Source organism: Platichthys flesus, chromosome 24, assembly GCF_949316205.1.
Source record: "Platichthys flesus chromosome 24, fPlaFle2.1, whole genome shotgun sequence".
NCBI classification, from domain to species: Eukaryota; Metazoa; Chordata; class Actinopteri; order Pleuronectiformes; family Pleuronectidae; genus Platichthys; species Platichthys flesus.
In genome coordinates this window covers 10,684,882-10,707,096 of record NC_084968.1, presented here as the reverse complement: position 1 = coordinate 10,707,096, position 22,215 = coordinate 10,684,882, and the positions used below count along the sequence as shown (strand labels likewise).

At 46.8% G+C, this 22,215-nt stretch overlaps 1 protein-coding gene across 1 annotated transcript in view; it reads left to right on the top strand.

Moving 5' to 3' along the window:
* The first annotated feature begins 1,369 nt into the window (after nt 1–1,369).
* LOC133949560 (NACHT and WD repeat domain-containing protein 2) overlaps nt 1,370–22,215 on the top strand; it is a 38,316-nt gene continuing 17,470 nt past the window's right edge. Inside the window, exons 1-4 of the mRNA XM_062383470.1 lie at nt 1,370–1,384; nt 2,404–2,575; nt 10,914–11,002; nt 19,825–19,941. Coding sequence (XP_062239454.1) covers nt 1,370–1,384; nt 2,404–2,575; nt 10,914–11,002; nt 19,825–19,941 — 393 coding nt within the window. The remainder of the gene's footprint in view (nt 1,385–2,403; nt 2,576–10,913; nt 11,003–19,824; nt 19,942–22,215) is intronic.

Sequence of the window (22,215 nt, the reverse complement as noted above, 5' to 3'; positions counted from 1 at the left end):
TGCTGCCCACTAGACACCGAGACCCAGAGTGGAGGGACGCTGGTGGTCGGCAGAATACGTGGTTCAGCGTTTCCCCTTCACGAGAACAGCACAGTAATCAATTCCGTTTAGTACAAATCCAATGCACTTAAACTTCCAGCGCAAATAACCACGGGCTGCAGAGCAGAGGTACATTTATCGATAAAGCAATTCATTCGAATCCCTCCTCCCCCCCTTTCCTCCACCTCCCGGCTGCTGCGTCTGGCAAAGGACACTTGATTAATGTTACTCAAAAAGTAACTTGCTACTCATTCAACAAAGTAACAACTACGATTAATAATTATTAAATTACTATTACATTTTTTGATTGTAAAGCATATATTTCAATTCGAATGTGTGATTGCAATAAAATATTTGATAACTTAACGTGTTATTATGATATGATTTAAAAATGTCATGAAGCAAAGACGTCCCCAAAAGTTGACTCTGCAAATAATCATCGGGCTTGCAAGGTCCAATATGGTTTGAAACAGTAGTTGGTGTTATGAACCATATTCAACCTTTAAATAAAAATACAAAATTAATTGGCAAAGGATTGCATTTCTATATTTGCTTGCACAAAACCCAATACAGCTAATTCCCTTGTACGCGTAAACCTACTTTGCAATGTACGATCGTTTTCTAACAGATAATAAAACCAGCAGTAATGTAAAAAGAGCATTAGCTTAAAGCTCCACTAAACAAATGTATGCAGTATCTCTTTAATGACTTTGACAACAAACCAGAAGTAAAATAAATTAGGGGCTGAGGAATAAAGTAAAAGAGTTTATAACGTTAAAAAATTTGATTGGTCAAAGCTGTAAAGTCATTGGGCGAAAAGTCAAGCGGTTGTAGTTTTAATATAACTCGCTGAGGAGGAGAGAGAGAGAGAGTGAGTCAAGTGTGACAAGGAAAAGTAGAGCCAGACCGGAATTAACTAATTTACTTTCAGAATAAAAGCACTAACCCTGAAAACTTCCCTAAAAGGGCAATTCTGGAGCTTTTTTTATGAAGGGGAAAAACACTTCTAAGTTTATAAATATCAATATTCCCTCCCAAGGGTTTTTGTAGGATCTAAGCCCATCTGAGTGGAGAGCGACGACGCGTTTCCTCCAAGGGATATTTTACTCTGACAAGGTCCACCGGTAGTCTCGCTTAGACCGTCTGCCGCTTCCCGCCCGCTCGGCTCCGCAGAGACAGGAGGATGCCACGGGGAGAAGCGCTCCGACACACGGCGTCGTCCGTCCTGCTGCGGTCTCCCGGCGTCGCCTCTCGGCCGCAGCGTCTCTGATGGGCGCGCTCGCTCGCCTCCACCTCCTCTCACCGCTTGGATACCTCCCGGAGCCGCGAAATGAAGCGAATGAATGTGAGCAACAACCCAAGTGTCCCCGTTTTCTGTGCCCGTCTCCGGCAGCATCGCCATCTCCTCTACGCGCCGTGCGGACGCGGCGATCTGTAGTTGCGTGCCCCCCCCTCCCCTGAGGACAGGTAGTCCCCACTAGTGGACTACCCCAAACTTTTACCAGCTCCTCTCTTTTTTTAGTTGTTGTTGTCCTCCTCCGCCTTTTTTTGTCAGGATAGACCAACTCCCGGAAAACCCCCGACGAACCTGACATCTGCTCCCCGGCGACATAACCGTGCTTAGCGGGTTATTCGCCCCCTTTGCCCAAGCATCGTCTCCGGGGTGGGAACACGACGGATGCTTGCCTTGCTCGTCCGTCCCGAGATTGTGTCCCTGTCTCGTTCTGTCGTGTCTGTTTGTGTCCCAGCTCAGTGGCATGACAATTCAATGAATGCGTCCAAGGACATGTACAAATTACGCATGCACCATGGCGGTAGTAGGCTGTGCGTAATATCCTATTCTTATACCCGTAGCACATGAATGCATGCGAGCAACACATTCTGTGTCATCCCCTGTGTTCTGGAGGAGATTTGTCAGATCCATCCTAACTTGAATGGGTGTGTGGATGCGTGTGGAGGAGCATCGGCGTTCTGGGTAAGGCAAGGCAGCCGATTGTAGAGAACTGGAGTCAAATGTTTTATTATTTATATTCTTTGCATTAGGCGATGCATGTGAGGGAGGACAACACAGAGACCTCCGGGTTTGTCCTGAAAGTGCTTTGGACCAACTATGTCCTCAGCCTCTAAATGTGCCAAAAAAAAGTTCTTGGCACCATTACTAAAACCATCTTCACCATTTGCCTTTGCCATGAATAACGCCCCAAGCTTATGGATGGATCCGGGAAATCTGCGCGTAAACCTGCACGTCTGTCCATTTGCCATCCCTCCCCCCTCTCCTCCTCCTTCATCCTCAACCACCCCCCCTGCGTGTGCGCCCCTGGCCGCGCTAACGTTGAACCCTTGCTGTTGTATGTGTCCCCACAGCCACGCTGGAAGTCGCCCCCCATGTGGCCGTCGGGAGTGGGGAGCAGGCAGCCCTGCCCGCGGGAGTCGGCGCTGCGCAGGGCGGCCGTCAGCGGCAACATCAACGCCCTGCCGCCGCACCACGTCCCCACAGGCCGCAGCGTCCGCGTCTTCATCTGTGCCAACCCCGACGGTAAGAGCCTGCATGCGTAATATCCCCGTCCCCGTGCCGCACACTCCTCTCCAGCCGGAGGAGCGTCCACATGACACAAGACGCAGCCTCCTCCTCGTCCCCCTCCTCCTCACTTAATCTTTACAAATGTTTCCGTCCAGAGCTTTGTGCTGTGTTTGAGATCTACTACCTGCAGAGGGAAATGAGTGTATCCCACTTCTCTAAAATCTAATCTGGGAAAAATCTGCAGCGTTCCCCCACAAGTGCAGGGAAACACTTTGGCTTCGGGCATGTGATGTAAAATCTATAAGGTTAATGCATTGGGATTGAGAATAAAGCCACTGTCCACAGCTGGGGATCTGCAGCACTGGCTTTGAGAGGGAAGTCAGGACTCTGGGATTCAGCTCGAGTCCATTCACCAGTGACATTTAAAAGGACCCACTTAACCTGCTGGAGCCACTGGAACATGTCTTAAAATTAGGTTACGCAAGGCCACATGACGACCAAAAGGAAACAAATGGGTGCATGATTCATTCCGGCAACCCGGCAGAGCAGCAGATTGCCTCGGACACGGGGTGCACGGTGTGAGCAGAGTGCAAGGCGGCCGGGGTCGTGAGGGAGACACCCAGTTGCAGCTCTGTATTTGAATATGCCCTCTGGGCCAAAGGGGGTAAAAATAGGCTCGGTAAAACTGGTGTAAACAAGGCAAGGGAAGTAGAGTAGGCTAGGAGAGAGAGAGAGAGAGAGAAAGAGAAGGAGGGCACCAGGATTTAAAAAAAGGGAGGTCGATACATCACTGTCATTTGCTCGCCCTTGCTGCAGACCAAGAAAAGAATGAATGAATTGACCTCGGATTATTGCACCGTTATGATCTGCAGCAGAGGCAGAAAAGTCTGGCACTGTCCCGCCACCTGTAGCTGACTCAGTCATTCAGATCATCTCGTCACCCCTCCCCCCCCCCCTCCCACCTCCATCGCAAAGTACATGTAGACGGAAAAACACGGGGGCTATACCAATAGTTATTTTTGGGCTCAAATGGAAAGGTACACATCTCTGCTTGAGCTGTGAGGAGAGCTATATGAACTGAAGTGAAGCGAGGGGCTGACACTCATTTTCAATTCATCAGATGAATGTGCAGGTCAAACCGTACTGGGGACAGGTGTTGACACCTTTTCCAGGACAACCCCTTGACTAATGTAACCCCATCCTGCTCTCTAATTGGCTGTTGTAATTATTACTCCCATCAACTAATGAGTTGGCCAGAAATCTACTTGGAGGAGGCGATGTGTTGATGTGAGGCTCTTCCAAAACTGTTTGGTAAAAATGGAAAACTGGGCTTAAAAGCTGTCTTGTCAAGTAAACAAAAGATGGCGTGAGCAACTGCTTATGACAACAGAGTGTGATCGACACCCTTTCCACAATAATGTGTATATTTTGCAAAGAGAACTTTTTCTTTAGGCCTCTCATCCACATGCAAACAGCATTTTAACTCAATAATATATTATGTGTACTGAAGGTCAGGGGGTCAAAATACCAAACAATATCCACAGCAGTGCAGACAAGGATTGATACTTTACAGTTTAACCACAAACGTCATTACAGATGACTATAAATATAAAGAAAACATTAATATATAGAGCTTTAATTAACTTGAGCTTGAATGTTTGAATCGTTTATTCTTTAAAAATAAAAGTGTTCATAGCGGCAAACACAAACCTGATATGTATATTGAACGATAACAAATGGGTGGGGCTTTAGTTTCCTGTTAAGCGAGGTGCTGATATCCAGATCCATATTAGAGTAATGAAGACGTACACTGTGTCTATACTTAGTCCCCACAAGATCACAATAGTCCAATCAAACTCTCTTCGGATGTGTTCACTTTGTATTTCCAGTTTGCAGCTACGTGCTCAGCAGCAGAACAGATTCAAACCGTCCTCACACCCTCTACTCGCAGACTTTCTTTCCCCCCCGTTGCAGACTCTCCCCTGCTGAGACGTCATGTGCCGTTACTCATGAGTGTGACCCTGGCCTGCCCTCGGTGCCGCTGCCGAGCCTCTATCTCCATGTTCACTAGAGGGGGCTGTCCATGCATTTATTTAGCCGCAGCTGTGCAGTATAATGTGTTCACAACAGACAGCGAATCAATAACATGCCTCAAATGTATAAAAGGATTTTTTTTTTCCACGGCACTCAGTCACAATAAGAGAACCGCTCCTTGAATCCCAGCACTGGCAGAACGCTGCTCTGGCCTTGAGAGCGAGGCAGCGACTCGGCAGCTCCGAGTATTTATCCCTTCATGTCTCCGAATTACGAATGTGTGGGCAACGAAAACGCAGCCGCGCCATTGTGAAGGAGTCACTCAAGGCCAGGGCCGGATCGAGCTTATGTTGACGAATTTCCCCCTCGATGAAAGTTAACAAAATATATATCGCACATAACTGTGCATCTGTGATAGCAGAGGCGGGGGGCGGGTGAATCATGCTATCTGCAGCGATAATCACGCCATCATAACTGTGGAGCAGCACTTCTTTTTTTATTGTGTATGTGAGACTAAAGGGGAGGGGGGGCACTCTATACTTTGATCTACGGCAGTGAGAGTTTTATGTGCTCTATGGCGCTGGCTCTGCTGAACGTGCTGACCCTCATGCTCCTGAATCAAAAAACCACAGTGACGCATTCGGCTGCACAGACCTCGTCCAGGAAGAGGCTCGGCGCTCCGGCTGGTTTCAGACGGGAAAAACGTCCGGACCATGGACTGAACATAAAGACGGGCGACATGACAGCTCAGTACAAGTGAAGCCAAAGTGTCTCGATCTCCACCTGGTGGCTCGCTGCAGTCTAGGTCATATATCCTGCCTCCTCCATGTTAGTCGATGGGACATGAACCAAACTAAAAAGTACATGGATTCGTGGAGTTTAGCTACATTTCTGGATAGTGCGAGGAAGTGTCGTCCATCTTTATATAGAGAATACTATGTGGAGCAAGTTTTCCAGATGTTCTCCGGGGAGTCTGACTTTCACATCATCCGGGTCAGACTCCTTCACAACAGAAGGCGTCGGTCGCTCAGGAAAATATCCAGAGTGACCGACTCGTTCCACATACAGGCCCCCATCGAAAGACCGCTGGGAAATATCCGGACCTTAGCGCACGTCTGAAAGCAGCAACATTTCATTAGACGTCAGATGCTACACGAGAAAGTTGACTTCACAGTGTAGTGGATTTATTTCACCATGTGCCTCAGTGTGTCAAAGCCAGACAACAAATTTGACTGGATTTACATCCTGCTCCCATGACGCTAATGAATCCCAAGGTTTTGGCTCAGGTGGAAGAATCCGTCTGTCGCTGTGTGTGTACATGTGCTTGTTTGCTTGTGTGCGTATGTGTTTGTGTGTGTGTGTGTCAGCAACAGCCGATCAATTAAACACCCAGCTATCTGTCCGGGCCCGTGGCAGCAACAAACAAGCCTGACATGATTTATTTCTGAATGTTTTCTCTGTGCATTATGCAGACTGTCTCAGCTGTCAGTGTGTGCGCGTGTAAATCCATATAAGCATATCGAGACATCTCCATTACCTTTGCCGCCGTCACCTCAGGGGCTCTGGCGTCGGCACGCGTGCCATCGGCAGCCAATTTGTACGCAAGCTATCACTTAAGCTGTTTAAAGTTGATAAAGGCGAGAGGCTTCGGGGATGTGATGCATAAAATCATCCTGACCCTACCGTGCACCATCAGCGAGGCTTTAGTGTGTCAGCACAGAGACCACTTACATTACACCCTCCCCCCCACCGGATGACTCCCAAAGTTCCTGTTCGCTCCGCCTATCTCTTCTTTCGGTTTGTGTTGTAGCTATTTTTTGGGATTCCTGATTATCTCGCCTTTAAGAATAGGAAGGAGTTCCTTCAATTCTAATAGAGTCTGGTGGGAGAGAGAGGGATTGGTAGGAGGGAGGGAGGGAGGGAGTACCGCTGGGGAGACTGTATCAAGGGCGAATTTGTTTAAAGAGAAGGATCCTGAAAATCTAGTGGGTGCTGGTTTTTCTTTTTTTTTAATTTCTGCGCCACGTTAAAAGTTTATGACGCCAGCGTATGGCGTTCTCCACCTCCTCGTTTTGGCAGCAGGGTTGTGTTGTTGTTTTTTTTTCCCAGTGACCTCTCCAAGAGTCCCCCCCCTCAGATCGCTGTGGAGCAATCTCACACCCCTCAGGACGTCGCTCTGACAAATTCAGCAGTTGCCCCTCGCACGCTTGTCCAACCCCCGGCATGTGTTCAAAACCATTTCACGGAACACACTGTAAAAAACACTTCACCGGGGGGGGGGGGGTGATGGAGGTGATAGCGAGCAGCCCGCCGGATGCACCTGAGTAAAATTACACAGTGATTATCCACTCGTAACCGACGTAATTAACCTCCAGGAAACTGGTGCGGTCTGCGGGCGGTTTATATCTAATGGGAATTTTATTTTATGTGCACATGAAGGGCTGTGGCGAGGGGAGGGGGGATGGGGGGGGGGCAAAGTAATGTTAACTGAGATTAGAAATGAACAGAACGTGACCGGCAACTTACAATGAATGTTAATTCAACGTCTGTTTGGAAGATTTGGTTTGGGTATCTATTTCTATTTACAGATATTAGATCACAATGTCAAGTAAACAGATTTATCATCAAAGATTCAAAAGTGATATTCAGGATTGGAAAATAAAGTGCAATCCTCCGCCTATGGGCGTTTGGCAGCGAGGCTTTTTAAAAATAGACTCTAGTGTAAATTAAATTCAGAAACTAAATCCCTCTTCACACAAAGTGGAGACAGAAGCTCATGAACGTGTTACCTATGTTAGAATAGCATCACACCTTTAATGAACACACGTTTCGGAGTCACATTTGAATTTCTTACTTGCATGCCGAGTAAGAGAGTCGTCGTTTTCTAAACAGTTACCCGAAGAGCAGTGAATCCTCTGATAGGTCGATCTGAGACCACATCTGAAAAGGCTAGTCGCTACCGCTCTTCAAATGCAGCCTGGGAAAGTGGCGCCCCCCCCCTCGAATTAGCACACAGCTCTTGTGCGATCTTGAAAGTCGTTAATCAGTACAGTGTGTTGCCGGCAAACACATGAAACACGCAAAAGCCCCACTAGTGGTTTTGGAGGCAACAGCTGGCAGTGCAGATGTTCCCCAGTGAACGTGGCACATTCTCACATTGGGTAGACCAACACTGGATCGTGCCTGCAGCCTGTGAGAGGGTCATTTGATCAAATACGAGTCACAGAGGCATGAGAGTCCCCCCCCCCCCCCGGCACTGTGACAACCAGCTACATGTTTTTTCTGTTCCACACCGTCGCTGGTGAACATCAGGTTGGGGTCGTGGCTCCATTACCACCAGTGGAATTCCTCGACCATGATTCAATGATATCCGGGTTCTCCGTTCGCTCGGGAAACACAGGAACATCTGGCCTTCATGGACGGCTGCTCTACACAGCCACAGTCTGCCCCCCCCCCGGCGTCTTCCAGGTCACTCGCTATCGATTTGCTCACTGACTGTGCGTTTGCATCGGGGCCACGCAGGTTGAGATCTGCACATGAGAGAGTTTGGGTGGTATAAGAGGAAAAAGGAGGGTGGGGGGGGTGTTTGGTCTCGTGTGGTTAACTTTGATGTAGGGGAGATTTGGCTCTGTGCTTTAAGGAGAAACAAGGTGCTGCAGGCCGTGAGCTGAATTTCCATGCTATAATGTAATTGTCTATTCACAAGTTTGTGAATTCTTTCAACTGTGTAATTAGACTTCATGTCTATAGAATGTTTACAGTCCTGATTTGTTAAAATATTTGCTGTACTTTCTACAGTTTTGCATACGTCTACGAGTTGTAAACATTTACATCAAAAAAGTTATTTCTCTTTAAGAACTCATGACCTCCACCAAGGAGTGAGATGTGAGCTGATTGGTCGATTGGCTTGTTTGTTTGATTGTCAGCAAATTCCTTTCACCGTATCGGGAAGGAGGTAGAAATCTGAACCAAACCATTTATGCATCGCAGATACAAACACACACACTGGTGCATCCTTGTCGACCTCAACTCAAAGTAAATGGTTCCATTTCATCTGCTCGGACACTTGTCTTGTGGACTTTGCCGTCTCTCTCTCTCTCTTTCTCTCTCTCTTTTAATCACAGGCCTCTGAGCAGTTGTGCTCACCGAGCGCCTCTGAAGTGTCGGTTAGTGAATCTTGATGAGAGCTGAGCGATTGCTTTGTCAGGAGCGTGTTGATGAGCCTGGGAGAGGGCGGCTGAAGAGTGACCGACGTGAGGAGGCAGCTGAGGCAGCGTGATAGGATTTTGGTTAATCTGTTCGGTTTGTTTAGTTGTGCTAAAACAGGTTTATATAGCAGGTTTCAACAAGTTCAATTTAAGACCTTTTAAGACAATAATGAATGAAAGTTAAGACATGTATGACCAGAAGTACACTTCCCCATTATTGAAGATAAAGTGAAACAATAAGTTAGAGAACAACCTTTGAAATGCCACATTATCTCCCAAATTACAGGCACAGACAGTCTCCAGTCCTCAGTTCCATATTGGTCCTGTAATTTTTTTATATCATGATTATGTTTAAATCACTGAGAAAGGACTGGCTTTGGTTTATTCTGTTGTACGTCCTCTCATGTTGGGACATCTTTCTGGGTAATTGAAGCGACAAGTGTATGAAAGACAGATGGATAAGAAAGGACGGGAACCAGGAGCATTGGCTGTGTTTCTCTTTTCGACCGGTCGCCAATGAGGAGGAAGAGAGAAAAGAAAAAGAAGTGAGAGAGAATTTTTTAAAAGTGGCTGAGGTGACATATCTGAAAAGAGCAGACTGAAATGAACAGATTGGAAAAACCATCGGCAAGGACACACACACAGCGAGAGAGGGCAAACCTAGCATTCTGTCTTTGTTGCTTTGCATGTGGGCGTGTACACAACAGACACACACACACACACACACACACACACGTCATGCTGCCATAACTCATCATCATCCCACGAAAATAAGAGAGAAAGACCGAGGTGGAGAGAGAAGCGTCTTGCTGTTATCAGCAGAAAATACAAACAGCAACACAGTGGAGTGTGTCAGGTCACATGGAGACAGCGAGCGGCGAGCTGCACATTTGGAATCGCACAAACACAAAAACACACAAACAAGGTTTCGTTCCAAATTCGTGCTATTTCCTGCAGCCATGATGTCATCCGTGTCACCGTGAGACCTTCTACTTGCCTGGTCCTGTGATGTGTCTCCACAGGAAGCAGACTACAGCTCCACTGTTGCAGCAGTCGCCATTTTTTATTATTTTTTTCACCATTTGCATACTATCACAAGCGTTTCGGCTTTGATTTGACATTTTGCCCGGGTCGCCGCGGGCAGATGCGTGTGCGGCCGCCGCCCGGAGCCTTTGCTAAAGATAGACGGGAGGCCGATCCGTCAGACCGAATCTGTGAGCTCCTCCACTCACGCGGCGCATGACACACGGTTTCCGCTGGCCGAGGGGATGTCCGGCGCTCCGTCCGGCCCGGGTGGGGTTAGCTCGCTCCGTTCTCACCCGTCCGTCCACTCCCTTCGGAGGAAAGAAGAGGTGGACGGGGGGGAAAGAGACTGAGCCTGTCCAAATACATTACGGTAACCATTTGGAAGACAGTGAAAAAGGGGGGTGGTTGGGGGGAAGGGGGGGGGGGGGGGGGAGAAAGTGGGACACGTCAACAGGCCGTGGGCTCTCGCTCGGTGACACCGCCTCTGTCCAATATGATCGCTGCCTTTGTAATGTGGCATACATTCTGCAACCGTGTGTGTGTCGGCCCTGGCTCTGTTGGGCAATCGTATTTACTTTGTGGCTGTGCATCTTTTAGATTATTGTCTTAGGCATTCGACCGCAAATTTGATTTTTTAATCCTCAATTAATTACAAATATTAAGCAAATATGCTCACAAATAAAGGGCAAGTTAACACATCTGTATGCACTCATCCCAGTTGCACAGTGGTATCACATGTCACAGAATCCCAATGTGCAATGAAATCTATTTTCTTGTAATGGTCACACAAAATCTCTCCACATGACATAAAGGTCAGCAGTGTCAATTTGCAAAGTTTGGTCCACTTTAGGTCGACTCCTTATTATAAGGGTGTGTTTCTACTCCACGGGAAAGATAAGAAATTGACGGGAAAAATTACCCAAAATGTAAAATTATTCCATGAGACTTTCACCATTAAGCTGAACAAGCCATGTAACTAATCAAGGTTACCAAAATTCAACATCCTTCTGCTACACATGTGCTTAAACTTTGCTTGTTTTAAACACATATGCTAACTTAAGATTCCCTCCCTCTTCTCGTTTCAGACACGGAAGCAGAGAGGAACGCACTGAAGGAGCACGTCTACCCCAAACTACGAGACTTCTGCAGGGAGAACTATGGGATTGAATTCCAGGTAAATCGCTTTTTCACTTCTTTCCTGACTTTTACCTCTGACCTCACCTTCTTACGGCCTCACAGATCTGTAGCTTCCGTAGCTGTAGTTTGACAGAGCTGACCGTTCAGTGGCTCCAAATCTACCTCATGGTGAACACAGCCCTGGATGCCTGAGGGAAACCCCCTCAGCTCCGAGCAGAGGTCTGTGTATCTTTAAGCGCACAGAAGGCCTGCTCAGATAAGGCTTCCATCGGCGAGGTGCCGGCACAGATGTAGCCGCAGGTAAAGCGGCGTAACACGAGGGTTATCCCTTTGTTGTTGTCGGAGAATTGCCGAGATCTCCCCCGTGGTGTCCACTCATCAAGATCATTTGCATTGCAAATCAGCATCAGTGTACACACACAGAGAGAGAGAGAGATTGCTATCAGGGGTCTGTTTGTTAAACAAAATCCAGGAGCGCCCCGGAGTCTGTCACAGATTGTTCCTGGGAAGGGTTTGAGGAGATTTGCGGGGGGACTTGTGATCGATTAGATCATAAACAGCTCCGAGCACATGCCGTCTAGAGATGTTCCGACTGATTTTCCGATTTCCTTAAATAGACGTATACATTTTGAAGAAGGAAAACAATCAGAATTTCACCAGCTGTAAGTAAACAGTGTTATGCTGGTTTGCTGAGTGGTGCAGCCTTGTTTCCTTGGAGGTTAACATCAATATGGGGGGTGCACATTGTCCAGTGGTTCTACACCATCAGTCCCATGTTCTACCTCGCTGGTTCATGGCATCCTGGCGTTAGTGCAGGATGCCATAGGGTGCCAGGATTAGCAGCCCTGTTCATCATCTATCATTAGGTAACAATTTGAGGACCAAGCTGTAACAAGACGTATACTAGCAACTAGTTGAGGAAGAAAAATTGCAATTTGTTGAAAATAAAGAACTTCCAGGAGACGTGGGAATAAGTCATTAACGTTAAAGCTTTTTGGTGTAAGGCTCAAAGTCTAAATCAAAATCAGACAGACTTAAAATTTCAATCTCAAGGAAATATAAGAGACTCAGATGTTCCTCTCTGGTAAATGCACAGTAAGATATGTACTTAGTACTAAGTTCTATAATAAATGAATATATTTCTGATAATGCAGCCGGGATTGGAGGATAATTTTGAGGTTTCATTCGGATGAGGAGCCAGTTACTGAAAATCATTCGTCATCGATTAGAAAGCTCCGAAGGAATGCATCACAGATTTAATGCCCAAATGACTGCATCCAGTTTATGATGAATGGTTTATCATAGATATCATAATATTACAAACCATCAAACTCATAGACGTAACGATCGCCCCCCTGATGTCTCCGTGTGACGCCACCGTGCACGATGACGCCAGAGAGGCCGTGCGGAGACGTTTTGGCTCGACTGTGCGTGGCCACGTGTCTGTCTGGTGATTCAGCTCGCCCTGACAAAGCCTGCGCTGAAATGATGATGCAGAAGGCCTGGGAGTTATTACTATGACTCACTTACTCCTCTCGCCCACCCTCCCTCCCTCTCTCTCTCCTCGTCCTCCTCCTCCTCTACCCAAACCCCCCAACTCTTCCTCGTCCTCTCCCACGCCATGTGAGAGTTGGCAGCTTCTTCTGGAGCTTGATAGCGATTTGCACCTTTGAGTTTAGTGTTTGACATGTAAAATATGTACGTGAAAACTTGCATTCATTTTTCTTTCATTCCCACCCCCCACCCCCTCAGCCTGTCAAATGCATGGCTCCGTGTCTGGCACACTTCCTCTGGCACACGCTGACACACATATGCCAAAGCTGACGACACTCACTTTTTCCTCGGGTCCCTCATCACCCGACTCCTTTTCAATCCTTCCCTCATAAGAGGATGTGGAGGGATCGACAGAGAGGGAGGGACAGAAAGAGGGAGGAAGAGCACACTGAGATCCAGCCCAGGGGATGAGGGGTGCGTCCTCATTCAATCAGTGCACATCCCCATGTTTCCTGCTCTGTCAGGCTTTCATCACTCATACGTGAGCTCAACCATTTAAAGAAATTACCCTAAACAGCCACATGCCGACTGAGCGATGCCAGCGGACGCACAGCGGACCAGGGTCAGACGAGGTTTCGGTTCATGTGGAACCACGCAGACAGATTACTGATGGTGTGTGTGAGGTTTGGCTGGCTTCAGTCGGGGGGGAACAAAATAACTCATCTCCAGCCATGTGGTGGTATTTGCTGAACACTGATCAGTGGATTTTTTCATGCTTGCAGCGAGTCGAGGCCGCTCAAACAAAGATTAGCTCACCATCTGAATAATTCGCTGGGTGCCGTAGTTGGTTCTCGCCTTTATTCAGATATTGCGAGACATTAAAATCGTACATTTGTAAGCGGAAATATTCCCTCAAGTTAAAAATATATTTGTAAATCGCAAGGAATTTTTGGATGCAATGATTTTGCCTCAAGTTTCTAGAAATTAAGCCATAATATCCAGGATGAGGAACGGGCCGCCATCTTGTGCATGTAGAGTCTGTGCAATTGCCAGTCAGTCTCGGCCGCCAATCGTGACGTTTTTTATGGCATCAAATATCGAATTAAAACCAAGCTAATGGGAAATGGTCCGTGTCCCATCCACTAACATGGAGCAGGCGTGTTTTATGACCTGAGCAGGTGGCGATAGAGACGCTTTTGGCTCGACTTTTGGGGGAGCAGTCATCTTTACGAGCAGTCTGTGATCTCCGCACGTCTCCAGCTTCACTCAGCCCACTGCTTCGCCCCCCCCCCCCGCCGCCCGGCCACTCATCAAACCTTCCGCCCGCAGCAGCCTTCAGATCCTGCTCCGCTCGTCCCCCTGCTGGCTGGACACTCATCCAGCGCTGCTCGTCCTTCTGAGGCTCCGTCCTTCCAGTCCTGCCAGTCCCTGTTTGTCTCCGCTTGTCTCCGGCCATCAGCCTTCCAGAACCCCCACCCCAGGTTCATCCATTCAAACATGACCGATTTCCCCCCATCGTCCAGCTCCCTAACAATACCATCACCTCCCTCTACATGTTGGAGTTTAGGAGTATAAGCATTTCTGATGATCCTCCACATAAATGACCTTTGAACAGAATCGCTGGGCTGCAGGAAACAGCTGTTAACGATGTGGGCAAACCTCGCTACGGTTGCCAACTCGCAGACCATCAGACACACAAACACACACACACACACACACACATGCTCAGCCGCTACAATTAAAATAAAAGTTTCCAAGGGCCACAGCTGTGCGAATTAATTCAACGGCTGTCACTCAGGCAATTAAAAAAACAAAAGAGCCTTTTCCTTTGTTTGCACTTTTATAAAAACTAGAACGTGGCTGTCAGCTTGGCTTTGTCGGAAAAGACGCTCTTCGGATCTACCCACCTAGAAATGTACTTCTCTTTGAAAGTCCTTAAATAACTTCTATGATAGTGACCATATATTTATTATACTCAAACTTCAGATGCGGAAAAACTTGGAAGACGACAAATTCATCACCTGTCACATGGCGTGAACCCTCTTCATTCATCACTCCTCCATCTGTTCACCTGCACGCCATATTTCTCTCTTCCTTTCCTCCTCTCTATTTCTTCCTCCGTCCGTTTCCTTCGCTCCTTGGCAGCAGCAACAGGCCGCCACTTTCATTCCACCCCCTGCTCCGAGAACGTTTTCCCCTCGCCGCTCGGTCTCCACAGAAACACGGCAACTGCCTCCGCTGGAGCGAGGCCGAATGACAATCAGCAAATATAATCAGAAGTCAAATAGAAAACAACATCTGAGGCTTCGCTTGCACTGCGTCTCTCGGCCCTCGGGAGGCGTCTTCATTCTGTGGAGATGATGTCTTATTACTGTCACAGTGAAGGTTATATTCTCGGCCCGGTCGGTTTATCGGCTGTCAGCGGGGGATCTCCAGGAGAGAGAAAACTCTGTGGAATGTGATCGACAGATGGATTAAAGCAATTTGGTAAAATCTAAATAAAGTGATTTTTGTTTAAAAATCCATATCTGTGAAACTGACCGGGACCCCATTATAAAGTCTGTTTGAGTTTATTTGCTGTGAATATAGAGAGAACTTTAACTGGAGAATTGTTCCCTGGCAAACTGAGTGAGACACTTGTTGTTGTGCCGTGGTCTGCAGTTAACCCGCTGGTTTACAAAGAGCGATGTTTCCCAGAAGACTCACCGCAGGCAGTGGGTCTCTGATTAGAGAAATGAATGGACTCCGAGCAGCTGCTTCAGCCCGAGCCGCCGTTTGTTTACACCGGTCGGTTAAAATGCAAAAAAACAAGCGGTCCGCCCCGAGATGTTCTGTTCCTCGAAATTCTCTCAATGATTTGGAAATGAATATATTGTATTTTGACGTACTGTTGTTTTTTGTGACTCTAGAGAAATTCTGATTGAACTGAGGAGCTGTGGAGAGATACGTTTTTTGTGGAAGAAGTTCGCTCCACTCAGTTTATACTGGTTCCCATGAATTATGTAAGTTTGGGAGACCTCTGCACAATCAAAGAATAAAGACTTAACGTCCCACAGGCAAAATTAGCTGCAAAATTTAAATACAAATTTTATCTGAATGTGATTATGGTTCAGGTCTGATCTTCAGGCCTCAACAAGGAGTTTCAGAAATGTTTTAAAGTTAAGATTTAAACCCCTTTAAAAAAAGATTAAATGAGACGTATGATCCTTTTTCTGAGTTTCCTTCCCGAGAGAACACAAACAGAGCCTGACCCAAACTTCTGCAGCATATTGACATCACGTTGGTCGCACTCCGAGTAGCTAGCCCTTTCAAGGAATAACACAAACGAACATTATTAACCTAAATAAGGTTAACATATTTCTCCTTTAACCTTTTCCCAATAACACAAGACAACAATTTAAAATGTTTCCTTTACGAGTTAAAATTATATACAGTTTAGGCTTGAACTTAAATAATTTTAACTCGTAAAGGAAACATTTTAAAAACATACATTTTTTAAATAAACGGCCGACATGACAGCCTCTTAAAAGTGGAGCTAAATCATCTTCCTCGCCCCCTGGTGACTGATTATAGTAGCTTATAGGTCATGTACCCCTTCTCCTCCATGTTAGTTGATGGGGACACAACTAAAATGTCAAAATACACTATATTGTTGCTTCTATTCTGACTAGTGGCAGGATATGGAGACACAACGTCCATCTTTATTTTCAATCTATAGTTCAAGGAGCTTCAGAGTTGTGCCTGCTTCCCATTTAATTCTCAGGCGTCTCCCTGTGGCGTGAGCGGTTCGTTAAATGTCCCTCAAAGCTGTGGTTGACAGGCTCTAGAAAAAAATCCACCAAATTAATTATCATTTGAACGTGTGGCGAGCCTCAGAGTGACCTATCAGGAACCTTGTGTGATGGAAAAATGTATATCTCCCTGAGCCGGTGCCTCATTAAAGCCTCAGCGAGTCCCAGGATCTCATTACCTCGTGTCTTTGACTGGCTGTTAACCTCAACGTGCTTTGGTCAAGCTTTATCAGTCTGAAACACGGAGCCATTACTGGCCCCGGGGTTTTCAGAGCGTGACGGATTTTACTCCGAGGCGTGCACGTGAAGTCTTCTCCTCGGAATGCGTTATTGACAACCTCAATCAACTCCATTAGAGTCCTGCAGGGAAAGTGTGACCTCGAATCAAAGAATGCAGGAATTGAATAAAGTAAAACATATGATTCGAGAGATTTAACCTTCATGCATGTGTTTTCACATCGGTGCATAAATATATCTGATTCCAGATCTGCTGCTAAAACCTGCAATTTTCTCGAACTCCCAGAAGACTGCAATCATCAAACATTCTTAGAGATTTACTACATGATTTACTACATGTTAATAAAACTGCCTGCAGTACAGAGCTCAAGATATTTTTATGTGGGCGCCATATCTATTTTTACCCTTGTTTTTTTTACAGTTGGTGGGGCTTTTCCCCGCCTGATTTCATGCCCTTTCTTCCTGGGCATCGTGGGTATAATCCCAAAGTCTAACATCCAATAAATGAATCAAAAGGGGGAAAAAAAATTGCTTCTCCTGCGCTTGACCGGCCGTGGGCAGGCGCCCCCCAAGGGCATTAGAAAGCAGCTTAGCAGAAGCCGCTTCGGCTCTTACGCAAGCGGCGGCGCCCTCAGCGGCGTAGTGGAGGGGAAGAGGGAAGGTAATCAGGAAGAGCAAAGAAGAAGTTGGCTCTAAGAAGAAGAAGGAGGAGGGAAGCTGTGAAATAGTTTCAGCTAGAACCAGTCTTCTAAGGAACACCTTCCAAAGCTCTTAACTCCACTCTAGTGTTTATGGCTATTTTGGAAAAGCATTCCTCAGCCGTTTCCAGCTCGCCGTTTCTCCCTCATCCCGGCTGATGTGGGGAAATTCAATCATTCTGTCCTCCACACACACACACACACACACACACACACACACACACACACAAGGCCACTAGATATGACGAATGTCTTCATTTATCTTTTAATTACCGCTCATCCTCCCAGTCACCTGCTTGAAGCCCGGTGGAAACCAATCATAATCAGGCGCTCATCTCACTTCATTCCCCCCCCCGGTCGGTGTCAACATGAGGCCGATTGCAGTCTCCCACACATGGAGGCTGGAAGTAGATTAGTGACACTGATACACAGTGACTGATGTGCTACACAATGGGTTTTCCACAACAGGCCGACACGAGGGAGGCTCGTCGTGTGCACACCAGTGAGTGGGAGAGATTTTTTTTTTTCCAAAGTAAAAGCCTTTACAAAGCGCACGACAAGGGAATCTAGACTTTTTTTTCATCCTGCATTCAGGTGTCATATCTCATTTGTTGGTAGAACGTCAAAAAGAAACAATTTAGATTATAAATTAATTGTTTAAGGCGTTGGGCATTCCTCAGACTCTGCAGTCGTTGCTCAAATGTAAAGGATTCGCTGTAAATTTTCTATTTCCTTTATATTTTAGCTAAAAAATAGTGAATCAACGACTTGAGCGGGAGAGAGAAATTCATCAGCTTCTATTTTTAAAATCCATTAATCATTTCGGTCATTTCTCAAGCAAAACTGACAAATGGTCCCAAGTGGCGGCTCCTCAGTCGAGAGGATTTACTGCTCGTCCTGGTGACGCGCAAAAAGTGAATGGAAGAATTTATCTGCCTTTGGAGAAAGTTTATGATGTTTGTGATGGGGGCGACCTGAAAGTTTAATAGCGACAAAAAAGAAACATCTCATGGATCAAAACTGAGCATTTCTCTGGGTTTGAACGCTGTTGGAAACATTTTGAGCGTCTAAGTACAAAAGTTAACTAAACATATAACAACAGTCTGGTTGTTTCTATTTCTTCTCATGCAGAATTGTCACATGTAACATCTTTGATCGGTCTGTGATTGGAGTCGCAGCTGCAGAACAAAAGCTACATTTTAAAAGTTTAAAACAGGACAAACAGGCAGGAAGCCAGCGGTCTGATTGTTTATGAACACACTTGTTCACCGGCCTGCTCGTCTGTGGGAGGACTCCGCCAGCGAGTTGACAGCTGTCTCCTCCCACCGCGATCCAGCTGCTCACAGGTGCACGGAGACGAACAAGCAGATGAGCCGAGTGGCGCTCCAGCCCCCCCCTGCCGCCAATAATGGGGGGAGGCGAATATCATCCAAACTGTCAAAACACCGCGCCACACACTCGGTGTCAGTGCCAGCCGGTCGGTGTGTGTGTGTGTGTGTGTGTGTGTGCACTCTGCCACGCTGCAGACATGTCATTGTGCCAGGTGAAACCCATTTGCTAGTGGGATGGGCAGCAGAGCACGAAGGTGTGAGGCAGCCCCCCCCCCCCGCTGCTTAATCACTTCACCTCCTGCAAAACCGTTTTTTACCACCAGAGAAGAAGAAGAAGAAGAAGTTCACATTATGCCTTTTTAAGGGACTGAGACCTGAGCCTCCGAGCAGCAGCGGCCATCAGACCTAATGTGTCTTTTACTGTGAGGCGCTCGTCAGGCCCCCGGCCAGAAGAAGAGAAGCCGACAGAGTCCCAGGAAGCGGCCGGCAGGAGGACTTGTGGGCCTCACACGCACACAGACACACACACACACACAGACACACACACACACTTTCAGATGCTTCCTCCTCCCTCTCCCCTCTGGTGGGAGATTCCCCCTGTGGCGTGTTTACAGTTGGAGTTGTCTGAGCTGCCAAAACTTGTGATGAATGTGTTGTGGGAGACCTCCTCTGTCGCCTGCATATGTGTGTGTGTGTGTGTGTGTGTGTTTGTACAGTCGATTCTCCCTGCTGGTTTTCAATGCTGAGGGTGGTGTTGTTGTTTTCAGTCCAACAGAGCAGGTGAGAGCGTTGAAAACAGTGATGGCGTTAGAAAACTTTGGAGTTTAAGCCCACGGATCCCCGCTTGAGCTGTACTTCACATGTAACCATGTTTTTCAGCTGTAAACTGAATTTGTTTTTCCTGCAGCAGCAACTTCCATCTATGAAACAATCCTGTTGTATGACCCTGTTTTAAAAAAGAGAATCCATCATATCCTTGTTCCTCTGAGCTGTGGAAGCTTGTTCCGCCATTTATTCTCTTCCACAGTTGAAATATTTCCTTTTTATAGATGTAGAGAACATGCTGCTATAGGCATTATAAATAATTCATTGTGATTTTGTCTTTTATATTGTATTTATTGTCCAGCTTCTGTGTTCACCTGCGGTCTTTGTGGATATCTCTCTCTGTAATTGCCCCATTGGAACAATAGAAACATCCTTAGCCCTCTGGAATCTACTAAAACTCATCCATGCGCCTCTATGTTTGTGTCTTCTTCTAATAAAATACACTGAATGGGAATGAAATGAATTGTGTGTGTGTGTTCCCAGGTGGTGGACCTGTACTGGGGAGTGGATCCAGAGGAGTGGGACAGTCCGGACCTGCAGCGGCTGAGGATGAAGCTGCTGGAGGAATGTCTTCAGACGTCAGCGGGGCCGTGTTTTGTTGTGAGTGTTAACACGTGTTGCATCTACACACACAGGCAGGTTTTGTACGAGATTTAAGTTCACATAAGTAGAAAATCAGTTTTTCACCGGCAGTTGGTTTCTCCCATCATCCCCTCCCTGTGTGTGGCTCTGATGTGGTCCGTTCCCACGCTCAGGCTCTAATAAGACTCTGTGGAAAATACCTAATAAGGGTGAAATCTAATTTCTCCTGCAGGACCTCTCTCTTGGTAGATCCTGGCTCGGTCACATTTGAGAGTTTCAGTAGCGTTTGAAGTCCCCGTGTTGCAGGTCTAAGACTTGAAGAGCGCGTCCGGTCTCTTTTAACATCTTCTCTTTAACACGTACAGTTGCTCGAGGCGGCGATTCCTCGTTTTAGAGAAAGAACATGAACCGTAACAGAAATTTAAAAACTCCACAAACTCAATAGTCCAGAAGAAAGTGCTGCAAATCCATGCAACGCTAAAATTACTCTTGTAGGAATGAGTTATGTGCACGGAGAGAGAGAGGGGGGGAGAGAGAGAAGCATGATGCGTAATTACAGCTGACATTTCAGTCATATTTTGTAGATAATTTTAGGCCACATGAAAAAGAGAAAAATGCACGAGGAGAAGGACGAGGAGCGGAGAGAGACGACGGGAAGAGAAATCTGTCGGTGAATTATTCAAATGGAACAACTCTGTGTCTAGAAGTTTGAAATTGAGGTGAGAGATCACAGCGGAAGGTGGTGCATTATGGGTAGAACAGGAGCCCCTGGTGTCAAGGGAGCAAAAACAAATCTTCTCCACCATTTCATCCCGCATCTTTCCTTCACACGTTGTAGTTCTTCTTTCTTTATGACACTAAAACGCACAAATCCACAGAGTCCACTTCTCAATGATTCATTCTAGTTTAATATCTGGGGGGGGATGATCCTTGTTTCAGGTCAGTGTCACTCATCCCAGAAACAAACATCTCGAATGTGGAGAATGTACTCCAAAGTACTTCAAATATCTGAATAAAGCTCATCCACAGACCTCAAGTTGAGCTTTTGGATCATAATTCACATGAAAGTGAGATAACGCAAGTGTCCGAAAACAGCAAAGTGCATTGAGATCGATAATGAATCCACAACAAGTTGAATATCCTGCAAATACACGAGTGAAATGGAAGCAGTGCAGCAGGGATGTGACAGGGATTGATACAGTAGAGGTTGTAACTTACCTGAGTGAAGCTCCCACTCTCCAGAGCCGAGTCAGTGACATCTCCAGCCCAGAGTGAACCAACACTTAAAACTCCAGCAGGGGAAGAGGCGGCGTGGAGGCCGAACAGTCCTCCTTCTTTGAAAAGCTGCGTTGAAGCCACACGATAAAAGAGTCGGCGGGTTTCTCCTCCTGATCAAAAGCATCGTGCAGAGCAGCAGCAGCGATGGGAGGTGGAGGCAAACATGGCAGATGATGAGTGTGGATGCACCTGAGAGGAGGAGGAGGAGGCAGGGAGGGCCCTGACAGCTCGAACAGGCCGCCCTCAAGGAAAAGGTGTGTTGCATTTATGTCACCGTGCGGAGAGGAGAGTCATGTGAGTGGAGCAGCAGGTGGGATTCATCTGCCTCAAGCCGGCTGCTGCTGCCAGGCCCCTCGACAGCGCTGCCACACGGGCCGGTTCCACTGGGGAGCTCAGAGTGGTGGCAGTGGTGGCCGTGGTGGCAGTGGTGGCAGTGGTGGCAGCGGGTTGTTTGATCAGGGACTTGGATCCTCGTTTGTGACAGTTCTGGGTTGTCTGGGCCATCTCTGGAGCACTGTTGTGTTTTGTCGTCGGTGGAAGACCTAGTTTCAGTTAATATGTAGGGATGAGGAGGATAAAAGCACTGATCGGAGAGCAATGCATTTCAAATAATAACAACTTATATTTGAACAGCTGTATGCCACTCACCTTTAGGAGTGATGATTGCTATCGTACAGCCTGGCTCAGGTTAAACCCTTTGGAAGACAAATTAATACAGAGAATTACCAACATTATCTTATTATGTAGTTTGACAGGATAACTGAAAAATAACACAATCCAATAAATGTACGATTACACAACAATTACTATCTTTAAACAAGCAAGTCCACTTCCAGTGTGAGAAAATAACAAACTGCTGATTTATCTGGCTCTGGCTAACACTACACTACAGAAATCACTACTTGCCAGTGGCAGTCCAGTGCAACTGCTGGTTTCAAGCAGCGAGGAAGACTGGATTTCTAAAGACGTGATGTAGGGCTGTCAGTTGTTTTAAAAGTCAAGATGGATTTGCTC